The sequence below is a fragment of the Podarcis liolepis genome (assembly GCF_965112155.1).
Source record: "Podarcis liolepis genome assembly, chromosome: 16".
Taxonomy (NCBI): Eukaryota; Metazoa; Chordata; class Lepidosauria; order Squamata; family Lacertidae; genus Podarcis; species Podarcis liolepis.
Genome location: NC_139567.1, coordinates 7331470 through 7359456, shown reverse-complemented (window position 1 = coordinate 7359456; position 27987 = coordinate 7331470). Strand labels below are relative to the sequence as shown.

At 47.0% G+C, this 27987-nt stretch overlaps 2 protein-coding genes across 2 annotated transcripts in view; one reads left to right on the top strand and one right to left on the bottom strand.

The window, feature by feature from the left end:
* LZTS1 (leucine zipper tumor suppressor 1) overlaps nucleotides 1–11087 on the top strand; it is a 56692-nt gene extending 45605 nt beyond the window's left edge. Inside the window, exons 4-5 of the mRNA XM_083480529.1 lie at nucleotides 234–9169; nucleotides 9501–11087. Of these exons, the coding sequence (XP_083336655.1) occupies nucleotides 234–902 (669 nt within the window). The 3' untranslated portion in view covers nucleotides 903–9169; nucleotides 9501–11087. The remainder of the gene's footprint in view (nucleotides 1–233; nucleotides 9170–9500) is intronic.
* Nucleotides 1–27987, bottom strand: part of LOC310695811 (interleukin-36 receptor antagonist protein-like) — a 92995-nt gene that overhangs the window by 30100 nt on the left and 34908 nt on the right. The gene's annotated exons all lie outside the window — the stretch shown is intronic.

The window sequence follows — 27987 nt, the reverse complement described above, 5'->3', positions numbered from 1 at the left end:
GCTCTTTAAAGGGAATGCGGTTCTTGGGGGCTTTTCTGGGAGGTGATTTTATGGCCAGCTGGAGACGCCAGGAGGGCTGCCTTTGGCCTCTGGACCTGAAGTTCCCCACCCTGGTCTAATCTATTCTCATGTATACCATAATCACTGCTTGTCCACACTAAACTTAGTTGCACCATAGCTTTGGCCTCATTCCTGGATGACCCCCTGGCTGTTGTTGTCGTATTTCCCTCCAGGTGTGCCAGAAGTCTGGTGAAATCTCTCTCCTGAAGCAGCAGCTGAAGGAATCCCAGACAGAGCTCAACAGCAAGACCAACGAGGTCCTCAACCTGAAAGCTCAGCTGAAGGACGTCCGAGCAAAGATGGAATTGCTAGATATGAAAATCCAGGACCTGGAAGATTCCCTGCGCGCCAAGGCTATGGAGCTGGAGGTGTGTGAGAACGAGCTCCAGCGCAAGAAGAACGAGTCGGAGCTCCTGAGGGAGAAGGTGAACCTGCTGGAGCAGGAGATCGCAGAGCTGCGGACGGAACTCACCATCCTCAGGGAGCAGATGAAGTGTGGGGCGGCCTCTGCGGGCCTGGAGGGGAGCATGACGGAGGAAGCGCAAGCCCTATGGCGGGAAGTGGAGAAGCTGAAGGCTGAGCTGGGAGAGGCTCAGGATAGCAACCAGCAGATGACGGCCGGCTTCCAACAGGAGCGGCAGACCTGGAAGGAGGAGAAGGAGAAAGTCATCCACTACCAGAAGCAGCTGCAGCAGAGCTACCTGCACATGTACAAACGGAACCAGAACCTGGAGAAGATGCTCCAGCAGCTGGCTGCAGGGGAGGATGGCAAAGAGCCTTTAGACCTTGACCTCCATGGAACTGATGTCCCTTATGAGGACATCATTGCCACTGAAATCTGAAGGGTTCTGCATCGTCTTGCCCGCTCTGGAGAGGAGATGCATCTTTCAACTGGGGGGGAGGAGATTGTGTGTGTACAGTCCAGGAGAACCACCTGTTTTCTTGGTTGAGGTCCTTTGCCTGGCCAAAATGGATCGCCAGCTGTTGTCCTGCCACATGTTAATGGTGTGAGGCACCAACCCCAACCCTGTCATGCCCAGTGCATCCTTCTGGGACCGCTATCCCGACTAGAGCATCCCAGTGAGAAATATAATGGGAAGTGGGGGGGGGGGCTTACCAGTTGATCATTCTGTCAGGATAGAATCAAAGCAGCAGCTGCTTTCAGTGGAGAATATGCAATAATCTCCATGCCAATTACCACAGGCGGCTGCTTCTTGCCCATGACCCAGATATCAGTTCCCAAGGGCTACTGGAGTGCCAGCCATAACAAATGCCATTATAGCTCTCCTGCAGCCACTAAACTATGGGACGAGGCCTGTTCATGCTCCGCGAGCCTCTCTGTTGCCATGTGAGAAGACATTTTTAGGGGGAAAGTGCAGGATTTGGCCACTTGTTCCTTCGTTAGAGTCCGTCATCACAGGTTGTCAAGAATACCCTGCAAATTCTTATTGACCAGGGATACGTAAGTGGTCAGGGCCGGCCCTACTATTAGGCAATGTGAGGGATCTGCCTCAGGTTGCAGATGCTGGGGGGCCAGGAGTGGTGGAGAGCTGTGCGTGCCAGGCAGCCTGCCCTGCAGCTCCTAAGGTGCCCTGTTGCCCTCAGGTGTGGTGGAAGACACCATAGTTGAAGCAAAATTCAGTTGCCTACCCAGTCAGCTTCTATACATGGAATACAGAGACAAGAATATATCTTGTCCTTTTCCTCAGAGAGGATAGCAATAGGATTCTGAGATACTTGGGGATCAGATGGAATGTAAGGCATTTATGTGTTTTCTCATCTGGGAGAGAACAACCCTGTTCCACTGGTTGCCTGTGGAGCACCCTCTTTCTCCAGCATACTTCTCCTGTCCAAAGTAATGGGCTAGTGTTCCAGGCTACTAGAAGCCATAAACTGGCAAATCAGCCACCAGATCTTCCTTGTCATTGCTTGGCATTGCCTCTTCCATGAGCAGGTAAAAGCTGGGAAAGAGGTCTATTTTTATTTAATGTGGGAGTGGGAACCAAAATGGTGTGTTGAATGGGAATGTTTATATTCAGTTATCGAAAATGTGAATATTTTTATGGAGTTTTTGGGAAGGCTTGTTTTTGGCAAATATCTCGTGTTTACTGTCTGCATTACCTGTCCTCTGTTTTGCCAATAGGGTTCAATCTGCACTATTTCTAACAGTATTACACTTTTAAACAGTCATGGTTCTCCCCAGAGAATCTTGGAAGCTGTAGTTAAGGGTGCTGAGAGTTATTAAGAGACTCCTATTCCCCCTGCAGAGCTACCGTTCTCAGAGTGATTTAACAATCAACCCTTCTTCCTGGTGAACTCCCGTAATTATAACTCTTTGAGGGGAATAGGGCGTCTCCTAACAACTCTGATGACCCATAACATACTAAAGTTTCCATGATTCTTTGGAAGAAGCTATGCTTGCTTAAAATGGGATAATGCAGCTTTAAATGAAGGGTGCAGGTGTGACCTTCAAAGGGTATTTTGAACCCACAGGAAACCACCCCCTTCCTTTATTGAGACACCCCAGGAGCTGTGAAATGCAGATGGAATAGGACGGAGGAAGGACTAGGCCAGAGTGGTACAGCAAAGTGGAGTTCTTAATGTAGTAATTCTGGAACACAAACAGTTGGATCAAAAGGTTTAAAACTCTCTTCTTCTCAGGGGCAAAAGAATTGATCAGTTAACAATCCAAAGCAGCACCTGTTCCAGACAGGCGCTTGTAAGTTCTCTGCCTTTGTATGGAGCTCGTCCCAAAAGAGCCCCAAACCAACCAACTACAAGCTAGCAGAGAACCTGTTTCTGCCTCACTGGCTGTGGAAAGAGCCTGCCGGTTGCCAGGGCAACACAGGGCAGACTGTATCTCAGTTCACCTATCCTTTTATAAAAGTGCAAACTAGGTAGGTTACCTTTTAAATGTGAACTAAATTGAATTCCACCTCCATCCCCAGTTGCTGCTGTGAAATGTACAGCAAACTTCTTGCAGGTGGCATGGTATGTTCCACCTTGTTCGACTTTGTGGGGGAATGGAAAGGATGGGGAAAACCTCCGCAGATTACTCCCAGCTTGCAGTGGTGATTAAAAGCATCACTCTTGGGCTTGTGAACACGAAGCCCTGACAGTGTTACCGTCCCCTCTTCTTTGCCTGCCTCCCAGCCAGCTAATTGGGTTTATGCACATATGTTTCTGATTAGCAGAATTTGCATTGTTAATTGCAGTCTCAAAACCAGCCTGCTCCCTGGTGAACCACCAGTGACCCCATGGGGTTAATAACCTCTGAGTGGGAGGGGCTTGGTGTAGCCTGCTTGCCATATCCTGCTGATCCGATCAACTTTCCACAGTGCCCGCCTGCTGTCTTTCTCCTCCCCTCCATCTACCTCACCTAAGGGCAGGGGACCAGCTGTTGGCAGACATCATTAAACTGGGAGCCTGTTTTCCTATTTAAGCCTCAAAGGCATCTTTTGTGAGAGGGCAGAACACCTCCGGTACAATTTTGCATTTGCCCCAAAAGCTTAGCTCAGCTCCTCCAGATGACCTGTTTATTGAGCACCCCATCATGATTTGTGCCTAAACAGAAGTTAGGCTATGTCTGGTCTTCATTCGAACATTCATTCTGATTTCTTTGCCAGGAGATTATACAACGATTAGCATTGGTCCTTAATTCATCCTGATTTGGTGGTAATAATTGTTTGTTCATCCCACATTTGCCAGTGCCATCTCCCCATCACGTTCCCAACTACAAAAAGTCAGTTTGGGGAGGTGGGTGGGTGTTTAAGTAGATGTGTTACACTCGGGTGACTGAGTGCTTTAATCAACTTTAATTGTGCAATCCTAAATTTCAGTTGTGCTCCTGCAGAATACTGACAGTGTGGAGGTGGCCTGTGTTTGGATCACCTGGTGCAATTTTATTTTTTTTCTAAAAGTGTAGTGCCTGTAGTATTTTCCTTCCATAAGTAATGGAACGAGGGATTAACTATAAAAGAGGCAGCGGGTGTTCCCTTCACCTATTTCCTGGTACCCCTTGATCCCCTAGCTTTTGGTCACAGCACATTAAGATCTTTGGCCGCACCGACAGTTTAGGAAACTTAGCAGGTGGCTTAAAGAAGCCTTGTTTGTCTGCTTCCATGCTCCACCGCATCTACAAGCAGAAACTTCCAAAAGAGAGCAATAATTTGTCATGTAAAAGAATTGGATCTCACCAGTTCCCTTCCTTGTCCCCCATCCGCACCAGTGGTTTGAGCTGATTGTGTACAAATATTTTGAAGTCTTCTCGAGAACACATTCATTCCCACAGTCTCACTGCCAATGGGGATGATGATTTGAGCATTTCAAATCTGAATGGCGATTATGTAATATTGAAAGCAGCAATGACAGCAACTCTACTAGTGCTTTAAAATAAACACATGACCCTAACTGTGCGGCCAGGTAAATTAGTCGTTGTGGTCTTCGTATCGGAGAACACAAAAAACAATGACAGGAGTTTGCAGCAGGTTATTATTATAATATATTTTTACCCTTCTTTCTTTGATAATGATTTCCATTTTCTTTTGAGACATTGGGCTCCCTTCCCTGACCTTGAGTTTTTATGAGTTGACATTTTTTGTGTTTGGGTGCCACAGTAAACTATGGTTTATTGTGGTGGGAATGAGACACACTGAGTCTTAGAAAGGAGATTGGAAGGCTTTTTTTCCTTCTGTTTTTAATTGACTACAACTTGGTACATTATCCAAACCTGAGAACCCATTGTTAATCTCAACAATGATTTGTTTTGAACAGGTCAACTTAAAGCCATGATTTATTAAAATGCCCTGCTCCAAACATGCCCTCATCTGCACCCTAACCATGTTGACTTTTAACAAGCATGTATTTGGAACTCTGCAGAGGAAAAGAGGCTGCAGAAATTTTTAATAGCTAATCAACTTGAATCCACTCTTTTCTGCCACTTCTCCATTCAAATGGAAATCACTTCTGAGTAGACATGTGTAGGGTTGCATTGTTTATCTTCTCTCTCTACCACCCTGGCTGCTTTTTCTTTTTGTAAAGAAAATCACCCATCAGGGTTTAGTTATACACATCTTCAAATAATGCTTAGTTAGAACTTCAGCTGGTCACTATAGCATTCTTTGTAGCATCTGTAACTAGCAGAAACAGCCTTGCAAAGCCGGTGGTGGTTTCTAGCTGCCTTGAAGATCATTCGCAGGAAAACATCCTGACTGGGAACAAGTCCACAGCTATGCCATCTCCCCAGTTCTTCCCACTTCCTTGTTATTAAAGGATGAGGCCACAGTCTGTTGTATTCCTTCTGTTCCCATTTGCTTTCCAAAATCAGGATTCATGCCATTAAGAATTGCAAGGAGTCCATAGGAAATTACTTTTCTCCTTTCCATAAAAAAATTGTTGGACTCCAATTTACCTCTGATCATTTTCAAATCCCCTCAATACGGATTAGAGACTTCTGGTTTTAAAACTAGCACCTAAGAGCTTCATGTAATTTTTAAGAATGAGAGGTGGGGAGAGATGGCAGAAAGCTGTCATTGGCCACATATATGGTACAAAATAGATGTGGATTTGAGCATGGTGTCCCTCCACACTCACGTTGCATATGTGCTTAACCTGTAATGTGTGAAGCAGGCCTTAATTTGCAAGTGATTTCTAGAGCTCTGCATTTTAGCAGTGTACGAGGCCTTGAATTAGAAGGCTGAAAACAATGGCCTTCCTCTTTTCCTGAAGGCTTGAGACAATGGAGGCTCCCAACCCTGTGTTCATAAACATTTCATAAACAGTATGCTAGAGAGGACCCGTGACAGGGAGAACTTAATCCTTTCTCCACCCACTAACTTTCTGTGTAAACATTTCCCAAACTCCCAGCCCCCGCATTGCTTTTCACACACACACAGCTGTACTCCAAGACTCAAAGTGTGCCACCCTCCCACAACTGCAATTCCTTGATAAACACACAGGTATTTGTTGAGAAAATACTGTAGTGACCCAAATATAACCACACACACTCCCCCTCCCCCAAAAAACTCCCCACCCTGGATTGTATGAAGGCTGTATTTGGGTCAATATGCTACGTCACCCTGCCCTAAGATGAAAACGAGCCCTTATACATCCCTGCAGCTGAACCCAGATTGCGCCCAAGGAAGGTCCCTCTCCACGGGGTTCAATTTATATCTGAATCCACTGGGTGGTTTACTACTGAAATCAGGGCCGTCTTTAGCAGATGCGGCGCTGGGGTGCAAATATCTGTCCAGCGCCCCCAAATTACCACAGATAGTGTTGGGGTGGCCATAGCTGCACACTGCCAGCCATCTGAGGGGGGCGCAACTCTCCCCCATGCCGCTGCGGGAGAGTGATCCCCACAGAGGTTTGGGAGTGAAGTTGCACCCCTCCCAAGCCGCCTCAGGAGGAGAACGATCCTCACAGAAGCTTGGTGGTAAAGTTGCGCCCCTCCCAAGCCTCCACAGGAGGAGAGCGCAGCTTCCCTCCCAGGCCTCCTTGGGAGGAGAGCGATCGCCGCAGAGGCTTGGGAGGGAAGCTGTACACCCACCAACCTTATGGTTGGGGCACAGCTGGCTGATGTGCAGGAAAGGGGAGGCTGCCAGCAAAGCCATGCAGCTCCCCCACTCGCTGGGGCGCCCCTGAGAGGCCGGCACCCTGGCACAACACACCACTAAGCCCTATGGGAAAGACGGCTCTGACTGACATGCTAGCCAACATGCAGCCAATCAATGTACAGTATTTCTGCACCACAGGATAGGCCATCTGGGCATTGTCTTTCTGCCGCTGTGCAGCTGAGCTCTGGGGTCTGTCCAGCAAACTGGCCCTATTGCTACTACAAGTGTTGCTCCAGCACATGTGTGAGCCCAAAGCCATCCCCACTTAATAAAGAGCCGATCTGTACCTGGAGCACATGTTCCCAGCTGTAAAGCACAGCCTCAAGTCTTGTGTGCAAGTTCTTGCCCTGGGTGTGAACCTAGAACCACCATCACTAGTATTTTCATAGCATTTTTCATTCGGAGGATGCTCTGCTTGTCCTCCTAACAAATTTGAGAGGCCGCCATGATTAGTCCTGTTTTAACAATGAAGGTAAGGATTAGTACTTTCTAGGCAAATGAGACTGTAGCACTGGGTGCTATAGTCACATGTGGTGGCATTGCTTTTGCATAGGCACTATTTCCTACTCTCATCTTTAAAATGGGAATAAATGTGTGACGTACCTCTCAAATAGAGGTTAGGAACTTGAGGGCCCCGGGGCCAAATGTGGTCCTCCAAGCCTCACTTTCAAGCAAAGGCATCAAGTTCTGCCTAACTTGGGGAGGGGGGAGGTTTGTCACATGCATGCGACTTCCCATGTGCGACGCACGCGTGTGATGTCACGTGCATCGGGAAGAAGCTGCAAGACCTGCCCCAAGGAGGCCCGGCCCCTCAGGAGTGAGGGGGCAGCTCATCCCCATCCCCACATACTTTCCTGAGGTGTCCTCAGCCCCGTAGAATTGATGTCTATGTTTTCAAGTCAGCTTCCGTGCAACCAGCTAGCCCAGTCAGTGGTTTTCCTGGGTGGGGGGCAGCCATTTTGTCCTTCACCAGCTCTGATATGCATTACAAGCCAGACACAACTGTCCTGTGATACAGAAGAATGATGTCTCTGCCACATCAGGACCACTTCTAATATGGACTAGAATTCCCCCTGCGCCAGTATTTCGTAAGCATGGATTAAAAGTATGCTGTGATGGGGAATCTATGCCCTTTTCTTATTTTGAGGGGCCCTTGGGCTGGGTGCTCAAGCCTATATTTTTTTCACCCCTCTTTCCTCCTCGCTGTTTCTGCTGCTCATTTTATGCACCTCTCCTCCTCTGTCATATATGCACCAACTCTGAGAGGAGGCGAGAGGAGTCAAGTTTGTGGAAGGTACTGGTCCACCTTGCTCATTTTGCCCCTTGCTCTCGTGGAGAGGGCAGGTGATCAGGAAGAAACAGGTAGGAGGAGAAGGAGGAGTTCAAGGAAGCTCTGAGGATTAGCAATGGACCCTAACGGGTGTGGGCCTCAGCAGGAGCCCAACAGTGCCAAAGCTTGCCACCAGTCCTTCCTGTTGCTGTTCAAATTGCTTTGATTGTGACTTAGGGATGGATGAATCTGTCATTTTCAGTTGCAGCTTCTCATTATCCCAGTCATACCTTCAGTTCTCCACATGTCTGCAGAGGTTTGTGAAACACTGGTCCTTGCTAAAATTCGCCTGTATTTCAGTGTACATGTCACCTAACAATACATGCACATTTTTTGCAAGCCATTTCCCCTGGTATGATGCATTTTTATATGTTATTTTCACCAATGTATGCATTTCACTCCACACTTTCCAATAATGTATGCATTTTTGTACACATTTTGGACTTGTGGTTTTTGCAGGTGGGGGGATTAGAGACGTGTGAACTTGAAAGTTAACTGTGTTTTCGTTTGTATCATGTTTCAGGAACTGGGAATAAGGTGGGTTTACATTCAAATTATTATTTTTATTACTCTTATTTATCAAATTGGTATACTGCCCTTCATCCAAAGATCACAGGGCGGTTCACAACATGAAAATACAAAATGAGAACACAAAATACATCATACAACAAAAACAAACCAATAGCTCCCTTCCACAAATACATTTATCAGACCATAGAGTGTTTAATCAGTCAGAGACCTGGGTTATAGAGAAACATTTTCTCCTGGCATCTGAAGATATGTCATGAAGGTGGGGAGCCACCACAAAAAAGGCCTATTCCTGTGTTGCCACTCTCCGGGGCCCTCATGAAGCGAGCACACAAAGAAGGATCACACAAAGAAGGATCTCAGACAATCACAGGGTCTGGCTTGGTTCATATGGGAAGTTATTTTGGTCCTGAGCTATTTAAGGCTTTAGAGGTCAAAACCAGCACTTTGAACTGATCCCAGAAATTCATTGGCAGCCAGTGCAGTCGGGCCAGGATCGGTGTAAAATGCTCAAACTGTCTTGCCCCAGTGAGCAGCCTGCACCAGCCAAAGTTTCCATCCCGTCTTCAGAGGCAGCCCCTAGTATAACACAAACTGAAACAGATTTCTTCTTCATCTCCCTTTTGTCTACAGCCACGTTGACATGTACAGTGGTGCCCCGCAAGACGAATGCCTTGCAAGACGAAAAACTCGCTAGACGAAAGAGTTTTCCGTTTTGGAGGTGCTTCGCAAAACGAATCTCCTATGGGCTTGCTTCGCAAGACAACAATGTCTTGCGAGTTCCTGCTGGTTTCCTTCCCCCCTTTTTCTAAGCCGCTAAGCCGCTTATCAGCTGATCCGATCAGCAGATAAGCTGCTAAAAGCCTCTAATAGCGCTAATCCGCCAATCCTTCAATGGGCTTGCTTCGCAAGACGAAAAAACCGCTAGACGAAGAGAATCACAGAACGGATTCTTTTCGTCTCGCGAGGCACCAGTGTATTTAAAATGGTTTCATTGCCACTTCAAACAGTCGAGGATCCTGCCAAACAATTATGGGAAGTGTTGTTTGTTAAAGAGCGCTCAGAGTTATTAGGAGACCCCTTTTCTCCTCACAGAGCTCCAATTCCCATTGTTCCCTGTGAAGAGGGATTGGTTGTTAAACCACTCTGGGAATTGTAGTTCTGGGAGGGGAATATGGGCCTCCAAACAACTCTCGGCACCCTTAACAAACTACAGCTCCCAGAATTCTTTGGGGGAAGCCATGCCTGTTTAAAGTAGTATCGTAAAGCTTTAAATGTATGGTGTGGATGTGGATGTGGCCTATATCAGCGCGCTACAAGGAAAGTAAATAATTTACATTAGCGATCCTGGAAATGTAAGACTTTGTATCAATCCCATGAAGCATTAAGGGGGTACAGAGAACCCCAAGTCTCACCAGCCATGCACACACACATACACCCAGTCTAATGGGACAATGGGCTTGTTCCCATGTTACGCTGAACACAGGTACCGGCTGCCCCTACACTTGTACAAGTGTTTGTGTGAAAGAGTGTGCACGTGTTTATTTGTACAGCTCAGCTACTGGTGTGCACAGGTGCGCAGGCTGTTCGCGTATTCAGAGGTGTAACGTGGCGGGGGGGGGCAGCAGGGGCCACCACCCCAGGTGCACATTCAGGAGGGCACAGCTGAGCCGCAGCAGTCCTGAAGATGACTGGCAGGGGGGTGGCTCCCTTTTCTGGCCCGGTAATGTGCAGCGTGCATGTTGCCTGGGCAGCCGGACAGGCTGTGAGTGGAGAGCGGGCAGCTGGGCAGGCCCTCCCCTGCTGGGGCAAAGCCCCCTCTCACTGCCCATCCCTTTCAGCGCCTAGGGATGGCATGACACACTTTTCTTGCACCATGGCTCCTGCCGCTGCTGGTCACGCTGGGTTGCTGCTGCGCCAGGCAGCCCCCTCAGCTCCCTCCTGCCACCGCAGAGCCCCCAGACAAGGCCCCCGTACAAGAGCAGGCAGCTGTAGGCACAGCAGGGTGCCGCTGGAGCGCCCAGTGTGGACATAGAAGCAGCCACGCAAGCTTTGGCCGGAAGCATGCTGGCTCCTGGGCCAGACCTGCGGAGGTTCCTGTGGGCATGCTATGGGTAAACTGCGGCACAACACCCTTTTGCACCTTGCCCCGGGCACTAGCAAGCAACGCTACGCCACTGCATTCATTGATTGTTACATGTGAATAACCGTATGAGTGTACGGCCCAACTACTTCTGTACACAGGTGCCCAGACGGCAAACCCACTGAATGTGATATGTGAACACCCCCTAATGACTGATGCCTTTGCACCAATGCCGTGTTTGAAACTGATAGTCCGCATTGCCAGCATGTTGCCTCCCTGGCGCATCCCAGGCTCACCTGGGTGAAGCCAGATTTCAGGCTGTACATATTAATATTATCACTGTCTTTTCTTTTCCCCCCTTCCATTGAGCTCTTGGTGGTTATTTATTTATTTATTTATTTATTTTTACATGTTTTTTCTGGTGACCAATGTAGACTTGTTTTTATGTATAAATAAATTTGTAAAAACCAGAGTCACACTGTCTTGAATATTCCTTTATTTTCTTTGAGTTTCCTGAATGGGGAGAACTGCTATGAAAATGGGCCCGCTCCAAGCCGGTGCTTGGGATTTTTGGAGTACAACAACTTCTGAAGGGCACCAGGCTGGCGGAAGCTACTATAGGCAATGATAATTTAGAACACTGGCCTTTTTTGTCTAGCTACCTATGTTATCTACAGCTACAATCGAAATTATTCAACCCCTGTTGCAAATAGGGTTTATTATCAAAAATTTACAGACTTTCAGCTGTTTGCAATGAGCAAATCAAACAAAAGCCAGTATAAGTTGCATTTTTAGCCGAATTTGGAAAAACCACTTGAAGCATCCATTGTGTCGAGCTATTGCAATTGCTTTTGTTTGATTTGCTCATTGCAAACAGCCGAAAGTCTGTAAATTTTGATAATAAACCTGATTTGCAATGGGGGTTGAATAATTTCGATTGCAACTGTGTGTTCTCTCTCTTTCTGAGTTTCTGTTTTGTGGTTCCTAAACTGCTTTACATTCTGAAAATATCCAAATAGTGTGTAAATATAGGCTATAAAACAGGGCAGATATAAGAAAGTATTTTTTAAAAAAGTCCAATAAGACCTTCAAAACTGTGGAAATAAAATGGGGCACTAATGTGAAGAGTCTTGAGAGAAGAAAGAAACTTTTGACATATGTCACAAACATAGCAAGGCTGGGTCTTGCTTGGTTTCAGAGGCAAAAGAATCCTGGAGAATTTGGGCCACAAAAGAAGTCTTTGAGTCACAAGAGGCTTTGTCACAGGGACTAGTTGCAACATCAACTGATATTCACTGTGTTATAACAATTTTAAGGTCTTAGATATATAATAAATGTTCATAAATGTACCATGCAAACACGTACATAAATATATAAACCACATGTCTGAAGCAGCACAGGAAGACAGTCCTGAAACCATTTTGACTCCCAGGCTGACCAAATGTTTCTCTGCAAGGAGGGAGGAGGTGAAAAAACCTTCCCTGTTACAGGAATTGGGTAATCACCATTTCAAAGCAATGGGCAGACTACCAGGGAAGGCAATCAGATAAGGCATTATCAGATAACCTGGCAAACAGGAAAAACAACAACATTCAAATTTCTGTTGTAGACCACCTTTTCTGTGATGTAGGTATGATGTTTGTGGGGGGTGGTCTTGGGTTACACCCCTTCTGTGATGTATGTATGATGTATGAAGGGGTGGTCTTGAGCTCTGGGGCAGGGAATTTAAAATGTCTACAGTATATAAGGGCAGGCACACCTTGGTTCTGGGTCCTCCTCCATCCTCCTGCATGTGAGGGGAGCACCCTGTTGCAACAGTTCAATAAAGATAAGGCTTACTAGCTGCTTTGCTTCTCAATATTCTCTGGTTGGCCTCTGTTATTTTCTCCTACCAATAAGGAACCCATGTAAGGACTCTATGCTGGCTCTTGGGTACTCCATAAGGGAAAAGGGGCAGATTTTGTTTACAACAACTGGCAAATCTTAAGTGACTGCCGTGGGGTGCAGATGGAGCTTGGTATCATCTACGCTGACTTTCCAGGGTTTCAGGCAGGGGTCCTATTCTACCCTAGCTGGAGATGCTGGGATGTGAGACATGCTTGTTCCACATGCACAGCCAAGGCTCTATGACTGAGCTCCAGTGCTTCCCATCCGGTAGCCTCAAGCGTCCAGCAAAGCACACAATTGAGAGAGGAGCCGGTGAAATAATAGGAATTCACCAGGACCAGGGAGTCTGCACACCGATGTGACCTCGCTGAGGAATGGACAAATCAAATCAAATCAAAACTTTATTAGCAAAGCCAACAGGCCACAGCTGTACAAGAGTTAAAAGTGAGAATGGGGATAAAAGGAAGAAAAGAACAGGCAAAAGGAGGTCCGTCGGGTAAACAGGTCTGTCACTCAGATGGTGGCCCTCAATTTCGCAGCTCTCTCGATGTACCTCGCGACCTTCTCTGTTATCTGACTATCCGTATCAGATAATAGAAAATACAGTGTAATGTCTGGTGAACGGCCGGGGTTGGAGAGAATGAGTGGAGTAATAATCTCATTCCTTAGGTCTTTGTAAAGGGGGCAAGAAAGAAGGACGTGGGACACTGTTTCCGTGTTACCATCTCCACATGGGCAGAGTCGTTTTTCAAATGGAGTCTTTTGGTAACGCCCTTCGAGTACAGCAGAGGGAAGAACATCCCATCTAGCCAATGTAAAGGCACGTCTGTATTTTGGGATGGTTAGTTTAGACAAATATGAGGCTGGAGAGTCAAAATGAGAAGGAGGAAAGTAGGTATACCATGGGCACAGTTTCTTTAAGATAGTCAGGTTGTTTTGTCGTTCAATGTCTTTCAGGCGCTGGCCTATTAGACTCTTTGCTTTAATGAGGCCCATTGATAGTAGGGACTGTGAGTGCAGACCGCATGTAAGGAGTTTTTGATGCACAGTTTTAAACCACTTGCTTTTGTGAGGGTCTTGCATTACTAACGGCAGTAGACCAGGAGGATTCAGATTAAGACGAAGCCAATAATTAAATGTTCTCTGCCAGGTCCGCGTTTCCACAGATGGAAGGCAGGCCTCGAGTCGTAATGCTGCGTTTGGAACACAGGAGGGGACACCGAGTATCTGCCTTAGAAATTTGGACTGGACAGTTTCAAGACTGGAGCAATGGTTCCCCGTCCAGATTTGCGCCCCGTACAGTAACTGCGCCAGAGGTTTTGCTTGAAAAACTTCAAGGGCTGCTGGGATGTATCTGCCCCCCTTCGTGTAGAAGAAGCGGGACAGCATCTTGATGCTTTGAGCAGCTTTTTCTTTGGCACATTTTTGATGGACATCCCAGGACCCGGTCGACTGGAAAACGATACCCAGATATTTGAAGGCTTTGACTTGTTCAATTGTCTGGTTATCCATCCTCCAGCTGTACTGTCTGTGTTTCCTTGCAAAAACCATGATTTTGGTTTTCTGATAGTTTATTGCAAGTTGCTCTCTCCTACAGTATGCTGAGAATTCACCTATGAGCCTATTTAAGCCTATTCTTGTTCGAGATAGGAGTATCGCATCGTCAGCGTACAAAAGCACTGATATTGCTTTGTCAGCCAGTTTGGGGGCGTGGAAGTCCGGAGATGACAAACAGTTAACCATATCATTGATGTAGATGTTGAATAAAACTGGGGCCAGGATGCAGCCTTGCTTGACCCCCTTACTGACAGGAACTGGTCCTATAAGATGGCCATTTAACGAAGTTCTTACATGCAGCACCGTGTCTTTGTATAAACAGCTGATCAGAAATAATAGTCTTTTGTCTATGCTAGAGGTGCTCAATTTATCCCAGAGTCTTACATGTGGAATTGAATCGAAAGCAGCCTTTAGATCGATAAAGGCTGCATATAACACCCCACGGGATTTTTTGGCATATTTGTCAATTAAATAGGCTAGGGTGAAGCAATGGTCTATGGTGGATCTGCCTTGCCTGAAACCCGCTTGCTCTTCCGCTAGAATAGCTTCAGTTTCCAGCCAGCTAGTTAGCTTGGTATAAAGATGTTTGGCATATAGTTTGCTGGGTATAGGCAGAAGGCTGATTGGTCTATAACTCGCCGGATCTGTCATGGGTCCTTTTTTATAGATTGGGATAATTATTGCCTCAGTCCAACCATCTGGGAGTAAACCCGTTGAGTCGATCCAAGAAAATAAAGACGCCAGCAGGGGGGCCCACCAGCCAATGTTGGACTTCAGAAGTTCGGCAGGGATGTAATCATTCCCTGGGGCCTTGTTGTTCTTTAATTGTGCGATTAAATTCTCAACTTCCTTCGCAGTTACTGCTGGCCAATGAGGTAGGTCCTCCAGTTGAATGCATAGTTTGTAATGTTGGGCTTCCTGGTCATAGAACAAAGATTGAAAATGGCGCAACCACTCCATTGGTTCCACTGTACAGATGGAATTAGTACGCTCCTGGTCCAGTAGACCAGATATGGTTCGCCAAAAGCAAGTAGTATCTTTCTCGTGCGATGCCTTAACCAACCTGTGCCATGCGGCTCTTTCAGCTTCCAGTTTCTTTCTCCTTAATAATTGTTTGTACGACCGTCTCAGATAAATATAGGCATTAAGTAGGAGGGCAGTCCCTGATTTCCTGTATCTCCGGTAGGCTGTTCTCATTTGTCTCCTTGTTTGCCTGCACTCCAGGTCAAACCAGCTAGCTCCGTCCTTTGCCCTCTTTGTAGCGGAGCTATGTATCACTGTTGTTAAATGGGGTTTCAATCTTCCCAAGAGTAATTTAAAGCGTTCCATAATCGCAGCTGCTGAATTTCCTGATACAATAGCGGAGCGAATAAGCTTTAACTCCACTGACTGAAGAAGGAGGGTTAGGTTTTCATTCAATATTGGGGACCATTTGAGTCTTTTGGGGGCAGGTATATCCAAATTTACAGAAGGTATATATTGTGGCTCGGCAATAGAATAGTCAAAAGGCCCACCTGCAAGCTCTAAAATTAGAGGTAGGTGATCACTCAGAGTATTATGGCCCACTTGAAACTTCCTTATAAAGCTGTGAGCAAATCTTGAGATTAAGATATAATCTATAACACTTCCCCCAGCCTTGGAGAAATGGGTATATTCCCCGGGGCGGTCCCCCTCTATATTGCCGTTTAATATCAGCAGTTCCCTCCGTCTAGCAGCCTGCACTAAGCAGAGACCTGGGAAATTGCTTCTACTATCTTTGGACAGACGTGTCGCGCCAATATCCGTCTGTTCTTCAGGGTCCATAAATTGGTTGAAATGAGTGTAAAGACTGTTGTCATCTGTTCCTATACGAGCGTTGAAGTCTCCACACACAATAGTCAGGGCAGACGGGTAAGTAGATTCGAGAGGCTCTAAAAACGCCTCTAGCTCAGCCCATGTAGCCTTAACAACGGGTTTTTTTTGGCCTGGGGGAATATAGACATTGACCAGCAAGAGAATAGTTCTCTTGAAGCTAAGTAGAGCGGCTGTTGCTAAGGAATTGCAGCTGGGTAGGGCTGTTAGAGAGTGCGCTAGCTCCGTGGAAATGAAGCAAGCTAGGCCACCACTAGATCTGCCGCCCCTTTGAGATGGAGAGGCAGGCAGGTAGTGGCAGTTATACCCATTAAGAAATATAGGGTCATTCTGCCATGTCTCCTGAAAGAAGATGATGTCAAATTGCTTAAGGTAACACAAAAATTGTTGATTATTTTTCTTGGCGTGCCAACCCGCGATATTCCAAGACAGCACTTTTAGGCCCCGGGCCCTTCGGGGAGCTGGATCTATGTCACCACCATGTCCAGCAATTCTTTGGTGTCTAAAAAAACACACCCGTTGGTTCTTTTCGAGGCTGGCTGCTTGGAGAGAGTGTAGTGATCCTCTTTTCTTGGTGATTTGGGGCTAGATTTTGGAGTTGGGGGGGAAGCTAATTCATTCGGAGACAATTTAAGATAGCTGTGCCAGGAGCTTTGAGGTTTCACACCTTGCTTTGGTCTTACTTTATTGTACATCACAGGGGGCTCTGATTGTAATTCCACGTCTACACATTTGAAGGTGCCTCCCACTGTCTTCTTATCCACCAGACATTTGGGAGATATGGGCTGCACATAAGGGTCCTTCATTGTCTCACCTTGATCATCCTTTTTTTCTAGTCTGCTTCGAAGTAAATCAAATCTTTTCAGGATCTCAGTTTGAGCTGGAGAATGCAGTGACCAGAATCGCTTTATCAGCGAGAGTTCTTCCTCCCAAACGGAGTCCTCACTATCCCACATGAGAGGCCCGACGCCAGTTGGATGTGAGGCTTCCTTTTTTTCATTTGGTGCTGTTTGGTGGGGATGATCCTGCTGGAGCTTATGCTTTCTATTTCGATGGTTTTGGTGGTTGGTTTTTTCCCTTTTGTGAACTTCCACTCCTATGCTCTTGGGCCCTATCAGAGAGGTTGCAGGTGCTCTATTTTCAAATATTCTTAACAGGACTATTCTTTCTTTTTTGAATAGGTTTTTAGCTCTAAAAATGAAACTGGCCAGTTTATGATCTAAAAAAGTGATCAATGCTCGTACCGAGCAATCATCTTGATGTAGATACTCTATAGCGGCTATGTCAGTTGCTTTTACTACCCCCGGTAAAATGCCACTTATAATGGACAAAAAGTGGTCTATACGGTCCAACCCTGCATAAAATCTAGGCGGTTTAGGGTAATTAGCAAAGACAAGCTTTTGTGGGATTAGGACTAAACTCCATTCTCTTTTGGGACACAACATCTGTCGAACTTGGGAGGAGTGGTTCCCCTCAATAGTTTGGGTCGCCTGCTCACCTCTGTCTACTGATTCTGTGCTGGCCATGAGAGGACTCTGGGGCGATATGACTGCAGATGGATTAGTTCCTTTGTCCCAGCTCGGTGTTGATTCTTCAGAACTTGATTTAGATTCTTTTATGGGTGTATCTACTTTACGTGTCTCTTTGATGGCACTCGAGTTGGATTTGTTTGTTCCACTTGTGGAAAGGGATGGAAGAAGGTTAAAGAGCTTCTGCCAATATTTTTTACAGGTACGGTGAGTTGTCTTAAGCCGCCTTAGGTTTTTCATGTTTTTGCTTTTCTTCATCTTAGGCTCAGCTTTTTTCCTCCGGGGTTTGCTGGGGAGTGGTGGATCCGGCCTGGCTAGGGGATTTGTATTCTGGTCTGAAGCGCTCACATGTTGTTTGAAGTTATCCACTAGGGTCAGGAGCAGCCCGTTTGTTATCGCTAAAAATTTTTTAACGTTAAGGAGATCCTTAGAGATCTGGTATATCTGCTCCTGAAGATAATCACCCCACATTTCTATTCCACAGTCATTGGCTTTCAACCAATGGAATGGACATGTGTGAAGTGACCCCTGGCAGGAGACCCCTGACTTTGGCAAGTGGAACGATGAGGCTGCGACTGCAGCTCTTAATTAAGATGAAAGCGACAAGCCCAAAGGATGGCAAAACAAAATTAAATTCCTCCCTTGTTTCAGGTTCCTGGCTGTGACAAGCAGATTGGACTATTTGCTCGTGGCAGATGCTGCGCATAATGTGCGCTCATGCGTGTGCTCACCTCCTTGTATGCATTCTTTCTGCCATACAGAAGCCACTAGGAAGCAGGAGCTGTGACTTCATTATGAGGAAAGCACACCTGCTACCTGTAAAAAAAAGGAAAAAGGAAAAGCCCACCTTCTGCAAGAAATAAGAAAGGGCTTCATTTTGATTACCCATGAAACGGTTTCAGCATAACAGATGTGCTCCTGGCTTAAAACCTGGCGTGTTCAGGCAGTGATCACCTTGGTGAGAAAAATGTAGATCTTGCAATTTTCTAGGCATCATCCTGGTTTGTCTCCTTCCCACTAAACATGTTTGTGTAAGTGACTTCAGCACCTTCTGTGTTGTTGTTCTTGCATTGCAGAAGGTTGGACTAGATAATCCAGCCTTTGCCAACTTCCGGGGCCCTCCAGAAGTCTTGAACTACAGCTCCCATCAACCCCAGGAAATACAGCTGTGTACTCTCTGGGGGCCTGCAGCTAATGGGTATAATTGTCCAAAAACAGGCTGGCCAAGGCTGAAATCCTTGGCAACCCCAGAGTCCATTCCCTATCACTTTGTCTGCTGCTTGTGCTAAAGAGTGGAGAAGCAGTTGCCTTAAAACACCTGGACCCCAGCTGAAGCCATAATCTTATCATCCATCATTGCTCAAACCTGCCTCGGGTTTCTTTGATCTCACATGTGTCTGTAACTAGATCATAAAACTGAACAGTTGTGGTGTAAGTCACATTTTAATTACAGAAGCCATGGAAACAGAAGCTTCTGAGTGAGACAGAATGACTGCAAAGAATTCTAATGTCTGATTTCAGCATGCAGTGTGCACACCTCTCATTTTGTTCGCCCCCATTTCTGTTTTGGGACATTCTGCATGCACATGCATGCATGCACACAGAGCAAACAGGCCACTGTGTCCCATTTCCCTGCCCTATTCCTTCATGGGGCCCCATTTCCCCGCCCTATGCCTTCACAGCATTCTCCATCCCTCACCAACCTCAGTTATGGGCAATAAGACATTTAGCATCCTTCATATCAGTGACAGGTGAGGCAAATTATACCAATGGCACTGAAATTAACCAGCCAGCTTCCCTGCAATCTCCTCTGCATCACATGGGGTTAGAGTGATGGATCCTGGGACACATCCCAACGTATCTCAGGTTAAAAAAGAAAAGGTGAAGGACCAATGGATGGTTAAGTCCAGTCAAAGGTGAATATGGGGTATGGCACTCATCTTGATTCAGGCCAAGGGAGCCAATGTTTGTCCATAGACAGCTTTCCGGGTCATGTGGCACAACGGAACACCGTGACGGAAATGGAGAGCAGAAGATGGAAGCAAGATGGATGGCAGTGTGGTAGGCTTCCGTTCTCCTCTTCCTCAAGGTCATGGTGGAGGACAAGGGGCGAGGGAGTGGACCAGCCCCAAACCAGGCCAATGATTGCAGTTCTGTGATGAATCCATATCGAAGCCATGGTTGACATCCCATCATCAACAGCCAGAAATAAGCCCTTAAAATTATCATGAAAATTTGCTCTCAGTTTGGGCTGCCACAATCCACATGTTTCTCTGAGGTCAGGAATAGAAACCACACAAATACACACAGTACAGTATGAGTATACAGTAATATTTGCTGTTGTTCTAGTCTAAACATTACATAAATAATGGCATTGCTTTCTGCATTGTTTTTGATGTTCCCCTTCCATTGACATACACTGGAATTAACTATGTGTATTTTGGCCAGAGTGAACAGTGAGATAAATAGCGTATGTTTTAGCAGAAACCGGGATGGAATAATAATAATAATAATAATAATAATAATAATAATAATAATAATAATAATATAATTTATTATTTATACCCCGCCCATCTGGCTGGGTTTCCCCAGCCACTCTGGGCAGCTTCCAACAAAACACTAAAATACGATAACCTATTAAACATTAAAAGCTTCCCTAAACAGGGCTGCCTTCAGATGTCTTCTAAAAGTTTGGTAGTTATTTTTCTCTTTGACATCTGGTTGGAGGGCACTTCTCAGGGCGGGTGCCACTACCAAGAAGGCCCTCTGCCTAGTTCCCTGTAACTTGGCTTTTCGCAGTGAGGGAACCGCCAGAAGGCCCTCGGCGCTGGACCTCAGTGTCCGGGCAGAATAATGGAAGTGGAGACGCTCCTTCAGGTATACAAATTGTTGCCCTCTCACATCCCTGGCTGTAATTCAGCTGTGTGGCTTTCCTCTCTTTCCCCAGTACAGGGGTCTGCAACCTGCGGCTCCGGAGCTGCATGTGGCTCTTTTACACCTTTGCCGCGGCTCCGGGGCGGATACTAGTGAGGGGAGGAAGCGCATTGTGCGCCCCGACACTCCCCACTGTGGCGGGCACTGTACTGGCTGTGACGTCGCATGGGGGCGGTGCGTGCGTTAGTCATGCACCGTCCCGACGTCACCTTCCCGCCCGCTGTCAGATCGTGGCTCCGAAGATATATTTGTTTTAAATGTCGCAATGGTTTTGCGGCTCCCAGTTGTTGTTTTCTTCGAAAACGGGTCCAAGTGGCTCTTTTTGTCTTAAAGGTTGCAGACCCCTGCCCCAGTACTTGTGCTCCTCTTCCACCACCGGTTTGCAAAAACTGACTGGATCACCACTACAAATCCCAACAAGGTCTTGGGAAGTGAACCACAAAAGAAAGAAAGCCACGCTGATCACAGGAGAGGATGTAGGAGAGACCTTCCCGTCCCCATAGCCCCTCTTTGAGATGCAAATGCACTGTGGCCAATTTCGTCAGCTCTGCTGCCCTTCCTTTCTGCCTGTTCCCTGCTTTGCATCTGCCAGCCCAGCCCAGCAAACCCCTTGAGGGGAAGGTGAATGTTTGTTCTCTGGTGAGGCAGCTGCTCCTTGCTTCTCCGAGGGGCTGAAATCAGATGGCAGCAGGGCAGGCCCTGTGGGCAGTCCTCATTAATTGGTACTCCAACAAAAATTAAGACTTAAAAGGGGTAAGTGCATTGGGGCAGCAGCTGGGGAGAATCAGCGTGCCCCACTGTGTGTGCTACTACCTGCTGCCTGCCGGACCCACCATGAAAGGCCAGGCTGTTTGTTTAGCTTCCAGCTAAGAGCCTTGCATGTCTTGCGGAGAGTCAAGGAGGCAATCAAAACATCACAAGACAGACTCCCAACTCCTGTGCCGGGTTTCACGCAGAGGAGAGGCTAGATTCCATTTTCACTGGGACCTGCTGTGTCTGTCACATATGCCCTGGATTTTAACATGAAGGTATAGGAAGGGGAGGGAAGCTGCATTGTATATAGTGGATGCTAACAGTGGTGTCTGTCACCTGGATAAATTGCTTCCATTTGGAGAGTGGGGCTGGCCGCACCTGGTCATTGATCTGTCACCTTCCAGCATGGAGAAAATTGGATCTTTTCCCCAGTCACTGTTGCCTAGGGGAATCCACAGGGTTCTATGGCTGCATTTAGAGCCCATTTAAATTATAACTGTTATTTCTACATTTCCATCTATACATATAAATTTGCAAGTGCAAATTTTATGCAAACGAGTGTCCTCTCTGTTGTCTTTTTTCCTTTTCCTTTTCCTTTTCCTTTTCTTTCTTTCTTTTTCTTTTTTTCTTTTCTTTGACAGTGCCTAGCTCACCATTCAAGCAGTGCAGAGTATGGAATGATCACTTGGCTCTATGGGATAGCTCGGGCAGAGGCCACTGTCATGTAGTGCTTATGCCATTAAACACTTTCATTTTTATCTTAACCACAAACTAAACTGGATCTAGCAGCCCATGTCTTTGTTTGACATAGCTATCCGAATTCGTGTTCTTGCTCTTTGAAAAGGTATGTGCAGAGCCCTGTTCCCATAGTAACCAAGCACCCAACATCTTGGAAACAACTGCTGGTAGCCCCATTATCAGTCTCTAGGGGTGGGAGGTTAGCAATAAAAGGGAAGAGAAAGGTATGTGAGCTCTGGGCTGTTCCAAATCTCCTCCATCAACAACAGCACAGCACCTTGCCTCGCTGGCTACCTGCTCATGAAACAAGATACAAGCAGCTTTTCCATTTCGGCTGAATCAGAAGGGCATGGCAATCTTACCAGGGTTTACTTTAACTCAGGGGTCCCTAAACTAAGGCCCAAGGGACTAGTTTATCCGGCCCGCAGCGCCCCCCACTCCCCACCCTTACCGGCACTGCGCTGCGCAGCTGCCCACTTCCGGGTCGGAGGAGCACCGGAAATAGCTTGTGTGCATGCGCAAGCATTTTTCCGGTGCACATCCGGGTCGGAGGAGGCCCATGTACATGCGCACAAGCTATTTCCGGTGCTCCTCCAACCCAGAAGTGCGCAGGAAGTAGCGTGTGCGCACGCGTATGGGCACGCTCTCTCCCACCCTCCAGCCTGCCACACGATCAGTGCTGGAGACAGCGGCCTGAGGCGTGGTAAGTTTGCTGACCCCTGCTTTAATCCCTCCAGCACCAAACCCCAACAGGAAACAAGGGCTGAGGGTCAAATATATTTGCATTCACTACTATATACCAGAATAGTCCCTTGTATACCCTGCAACAGGAATAGCCAATGTGGTTTGTTGACTACAACTCACAGCAAGCCCCAGCCGGCACAGCCAGTGATCAGGAATGATGGGAGTTGCAGTCCTTTAGCATTTTGGGTCATCTAGTCCAACCCCCTGCAATGCAGACATCTCAACTAAAGCATCCATGACACGTGGCCATCCAACCTCTGCTTAAAAACCCGCAAACAGTGCTTCTTCTTTTTTTGATAAAAAATGTTTAGGGGTACAGTCATACCTTGCGTTACAGACACTGCAGGTTGTGTTTTTCGGGTTGCGGACTGCCAGAACCTGGAAGTACTGGAACGGGTTACTTCCAGGTTTCGGCGGTTGCACATGTGCAGAACCGCTGAATCGCAACCCGCGCATGTGCAGACGCGCCACTGCGGGTTGAGAACGTGCCTCCCGCACGGATCACGTTCGCAACCCGAGCATCTACTGTACTCTCATTTTCCTACTCATATTGAAATGCTGCCCCTCAACGAGGCCAAACTTAGATTCCCAAAATGTTTAGGGGTATGCGTACCCCTGCGTCCCCCCCAGAAAAAAGCACTGCCTGCAAGGAAGCAGAGTCGACCACCTCCCGAGAGAGTCTTGAGGTCACCGTGTTGGCCCCCCCTGTCCCTTGACACTTCACAGGTGCAAACAGGGACACACATCCTTATCAGGAACGGCAATAAAATGTCAATGCTTTACAACTGGGCATTCAGTTTACCTCTAGTTTTGTTGATATTGCTTTATGGAAGTGGTGGGGAAGCTTTTTGAGCCTGAGAGCCACTTCCCCTTCTGGGGGACCTTCCTGGGGCAGGTACATGCCACTGCTGGGTGGGGCAAGAAATTCCCATTTTGCCTTTGCCCAGTTGGCTAGTTTCTGCACACACTCAGAAACCCCTCTGTATTCACAGTCAGTCAAGAGTTCAAGGGAATATTCTAGCCAGACAAAAACACCCAAGGAGGTTGTGAGGCAGGGCACACCTCCCCCCCCCCTTTTTAAAAAAGTGCACCTGGTTTTGACATTTCCACCCGGCAATCTTATATAGTTGCATCATTATATAGTCACCTAGTCTCACAGATGGCACATACAATTCTAAAATCATTAATATCATGGAATTGCAAGGTTTTTACTTATAGCTTCACAATCATTTTAGACATTTAAGAAACCCCATATGGTGTTTTCACATTCGAACAGTACCGAAGAACACAAAGAAAGCATCAATTGCAAAAGCTTGTTTTGATTATTTAATATAACGCACTGCGGAAGCCATCACTCCTTCGTGCTGTTGACTCAGCTGGTGAGTGCTGACAGGATTGTAGCTGAAGCAGCGCAACTGCGAAACAATAGGGAGGTATTAATATGTTCAACTGAACACCAAGGTTTGCAGAAGTACAAAAAATATATGGGGGAAGTGCAACAGCAAGGATCTTTCAGTGTGCAACTTAAGGGTTAATTCTGTTAGGAGTCAAAGTCAACTAGTCAAGAAGGGGACTGGGTGGCAGTGTTGCTTAGCAATCAGTCAAAAGGGGTGGTCTCTACACTGTTCTGATTGGCTGTGTACTTCTGAGGGAGCTTCCCACTGTATGTTTGGTGGGAACCCTGGACTAAGAAAGACAAAACCACTCTGTGTGTTTCTTCTCATATTATGTACTGGGTTTATTCAGTAAAGGATTATCCGTTTCTTTTGTCTCTGTTCTCTGTCTGCATTAAGTGACTTTGCTAACAGGTTATTGGCCCAGAAACACTACTAAAACTCTAAATTAGGAATGGGGAACCTGAGGCTCAGCGGCCGAATAATAACGCCTTTTGCTTGCCTTGATGGAGAGGGGGTGTGAGCCAATTGTTCAAATAATAATAATATAATAATAATTTATTATTTGTACCCTGCCCATCTGGCTGGGTTTCCCCAGCCACTCTGGGCGGCTTCCATAGAAACCAAAAATACAGTAAAATATCACAGATTAAAAACTTCCCTGAACAAAAGGCAAAATTCACCTTTATTGTTGCTCTGCCTACTTCTTCTTCTGGCCCAGCCCATCACTGGCATGTGGCCCTTGAAAGGTTGTATAGAAGGGCCTGTGGCTCTCAGGCTGGAAGAGTTTTCCCTGCCCTGCCCTAGGAGGAGGCCCCAAAAAATCACCCCAAAATTGTCACTGAGGATTGAAGCTTAGTGGCCACGGAATTATGTGTCTGTTCAGGGCTGAGGCAGGCAGTCAAAACACCACCCACCAGCTCCAAATTGCCCCCTGCAAGAGGTTGATATGTCCAATCGATGGTTAGCTTTTCTGTGACCGGGAAGCAGGACTTGAACCAGCACTTCAGGATCACAGGCTCACCCACAAAGGCCTAGACGTCTGAGTCAGCCTGGATCTCCAGGGAGTGGACTCTGGCAAGGGCTGCTGCAAAATATAACCCCAAGAGATGCGTTAGTCACCTGAGCAGGAGCACAGAGGTGTTAACAGGATGGGTTCCTGCTGCTTCCTCTTCTGCCAGAATGAATGAAGTAGAGACCCTGGGAGACTGGCTGGCTGGCTGGCCGGAACACTGAATGGGAGTGCTCCACATAGCAATGTTTTGTTGCAAGTCCTGCGTGCATTCTTAAACCCATCAGAGTTGTGTAGGTGTAAATAACATGAGGCATCTCAACATCACCCATTCCCCTTCCAGCTGAATCTGGCTCTTCAGTACTGTGGGATGCTTAGAGATCTGGTTTCCTTTGAAATTACAAGTTTAGAGATTCTTAAGGAAGCTTAGCAGCAACTTGGTTAGTGCTTAGTATATGTGATGTCTGGCTTTAGGTCTAAACCACTGAGCCTCTTGGGCTTGCTGATCAAAAGGTCAGCAGTTCAAATTCATGCAACGAAGTGAGCTCCCATTGTTCTCTCCCAGCTTCTGCCAACCTAGCAGTTCAAATGTGCACCAGTGTGGCAGGAAGGTAAACGGCATTTCCGTGTGCTCTGGTTTCTGTCATGGTGTTCCGTTGCACCAGAAGCGGTTTAGTCATGCTGGCCACATGACCTGGAAAGCTGTCTGTGGACAAACACTGGCCTCCTCGGCCTGAAAGCAAGATGAGCACCACAACCCCATAGTTGCCTTTGACTGGACTTAACCATCAGTGGCGTAGCGTGGGGGGTGCAGGGGGGGCCGGCCGCACCGGGCGCAACATCTGGGGGTTAGGGTTAGGGGGTGCAAATCCACGGGTTAGGGGGCGCAAATCCATGGGGTAGGGGGCGCAAATTACTTGCCTTGCCCCGGGTGCTGACAACCCACGCTACGCCACTGTTAACCATCCAGGGATCCAGTCTTTTTAGGAGCATTGTGCATGTTAGTTTCTCTTATCTGCACATCAGCCTCTACTTATGCTGGCACATTTGCCCTTGGCGTGCAGACTGGAGCCATTGTTTTTTGAAAGGGAGACCAATGCGCCAATTCAGGACCAGAAGGGCCACTTCATTAGAGACCCTCTTTGGTGTGATTTCAAGGAGCACTTATTCAGCTACAGCAAGATTAATGAGCCTCTCTCCATAAGTACTTTCTTAGGCTGTGTACACATCGCCATTTACTCTGGTTCCAGTGCGCTCCCACCACTGGCTTTCAGTACACAAAACATCATGCATGATGCAGAGCTATCCTGCACTTCCTTGGGAAATACTGCTGTCTGATGAATTGCCCCTCAAACCAACCTCAATCTGAAAGGAAAACATTCACCGTTAAACGGAAGTGTGTATCTTTGAGACAGTTGTTTTGCATGCATGGGTGACTGGGCATGAGCAGATGACAGCTTCGTGAATAGGAATTGGGGGATTGTGGGGACAAGGAAACCAAACAGGTCACACACATGGAGTGTGTGTGTGTGTGTGTGTGTGTGTGTGTGTGTGTGTGTGTGTAAAAGAGCATGTAAATGTGACTTGAAATGCAATGGGGAAAATGGCCTTGCTGCATCTTAATCTGCAAAATTTCACTGGGCAGCTTCCCCAAGGATTATTGGGTACCCCACTATACGCATAGATTAAATTGAAGGGTTCACGTTTGCATGAAAAAGTGAACTCAAAATATATTCAGAAGTTTTGAAACTGGTATGAAGATGCTACAGGGCCAGCAACAAATGTGTTTGAGAGTCATCAACAAGAGATAGTGATGGCCACCAACTTGGATGGCTTTAAAAGAGCAAATTCCTGGATGATAAAGCTATCCCTGGCTGCTAGCTATGGTGGCTGTCTTCCAGGGCTGCTTTTTTCAGCTGGAACTCAGTTCCAGCACCACTCAGGCAGGTGCCATTGCCATTATAAGAGAACAAAGGAAGCATTCATGGTGAGTGCTGGCACCTATTTTTCTAGAAAAACAGCACTGTTTACTTCCATTGTCTACTTCCACTGTCAAAGGCTGCATGCCTTTGGAGACAAATTGCGGGGAATCGCAGGTGAAGAGAGTGCGGTTGCAGTTAGCTTCTGCTTCTGGGTTTCCCATGGGAATCTGGTTGGTCACTGTGAAAAGGGGTTGTTAAAGATTGCTGGGAACTGTGAGGGATAAACTACAGTGCCCATGAGGGGCAGGGCTCTGTGGGGGGTTAACTACGGTGCCCATAATTCTTTGTGGGGAAAGAATGTGCTTTGAGGTATGATGTGTCATGTGCACAGTTTGGGTCTCAAGGTGGACCTCGTGGCTACAATATCAGCCTTCTGCATTTTTTTAACCCACTCACTCCCCCGTCGCCCTGGCTTTGCATAGAGTTTTAGCCACAATGAGGAATCCTGGAGAACTTGGAAGCTTGCCATTGTTATGGAACATTGTGGCTGATCCTAACACAGGTAATGCCCAACCATGAATTTACAGTAGACAAAGTCAAGCACCTCTTTTGTTCCCCTTCAAAAGCACTCAGGTGAATGAAAACATCCGCAAATATGGGGTGAGCCTGGGTAAACAGAATGGCAGACATGTCTAGAATTGCTGGTAGGAATTAATGAGACAGTGATTAACCACAGAATCTGCAGCAGGGGTCAGCAAGCTTTTTCAGCAGGGGGCCGGTCCACTGTCCCTCAGACCTTGTGGGGGGGCAGACTATATTTTGAAGGGGGGAGAACGAATTCCTATGCCCCACATATAACCCAGAGATGCATTTGAAATAAAAGCACACATTCTACTCATGTAAAAGCATGCTGATTCCCAGACGGTCCGTGGGCCAGATTTAGAAGGCGATTGGGCCTGATCTGGCCCCTGGGCCTTAGTTTGCCTACCCAGGGTATGCAGAGCAGGTAGAAACAACAGAGGAGAAGGCTAGAGGACATAGCATCTAGATG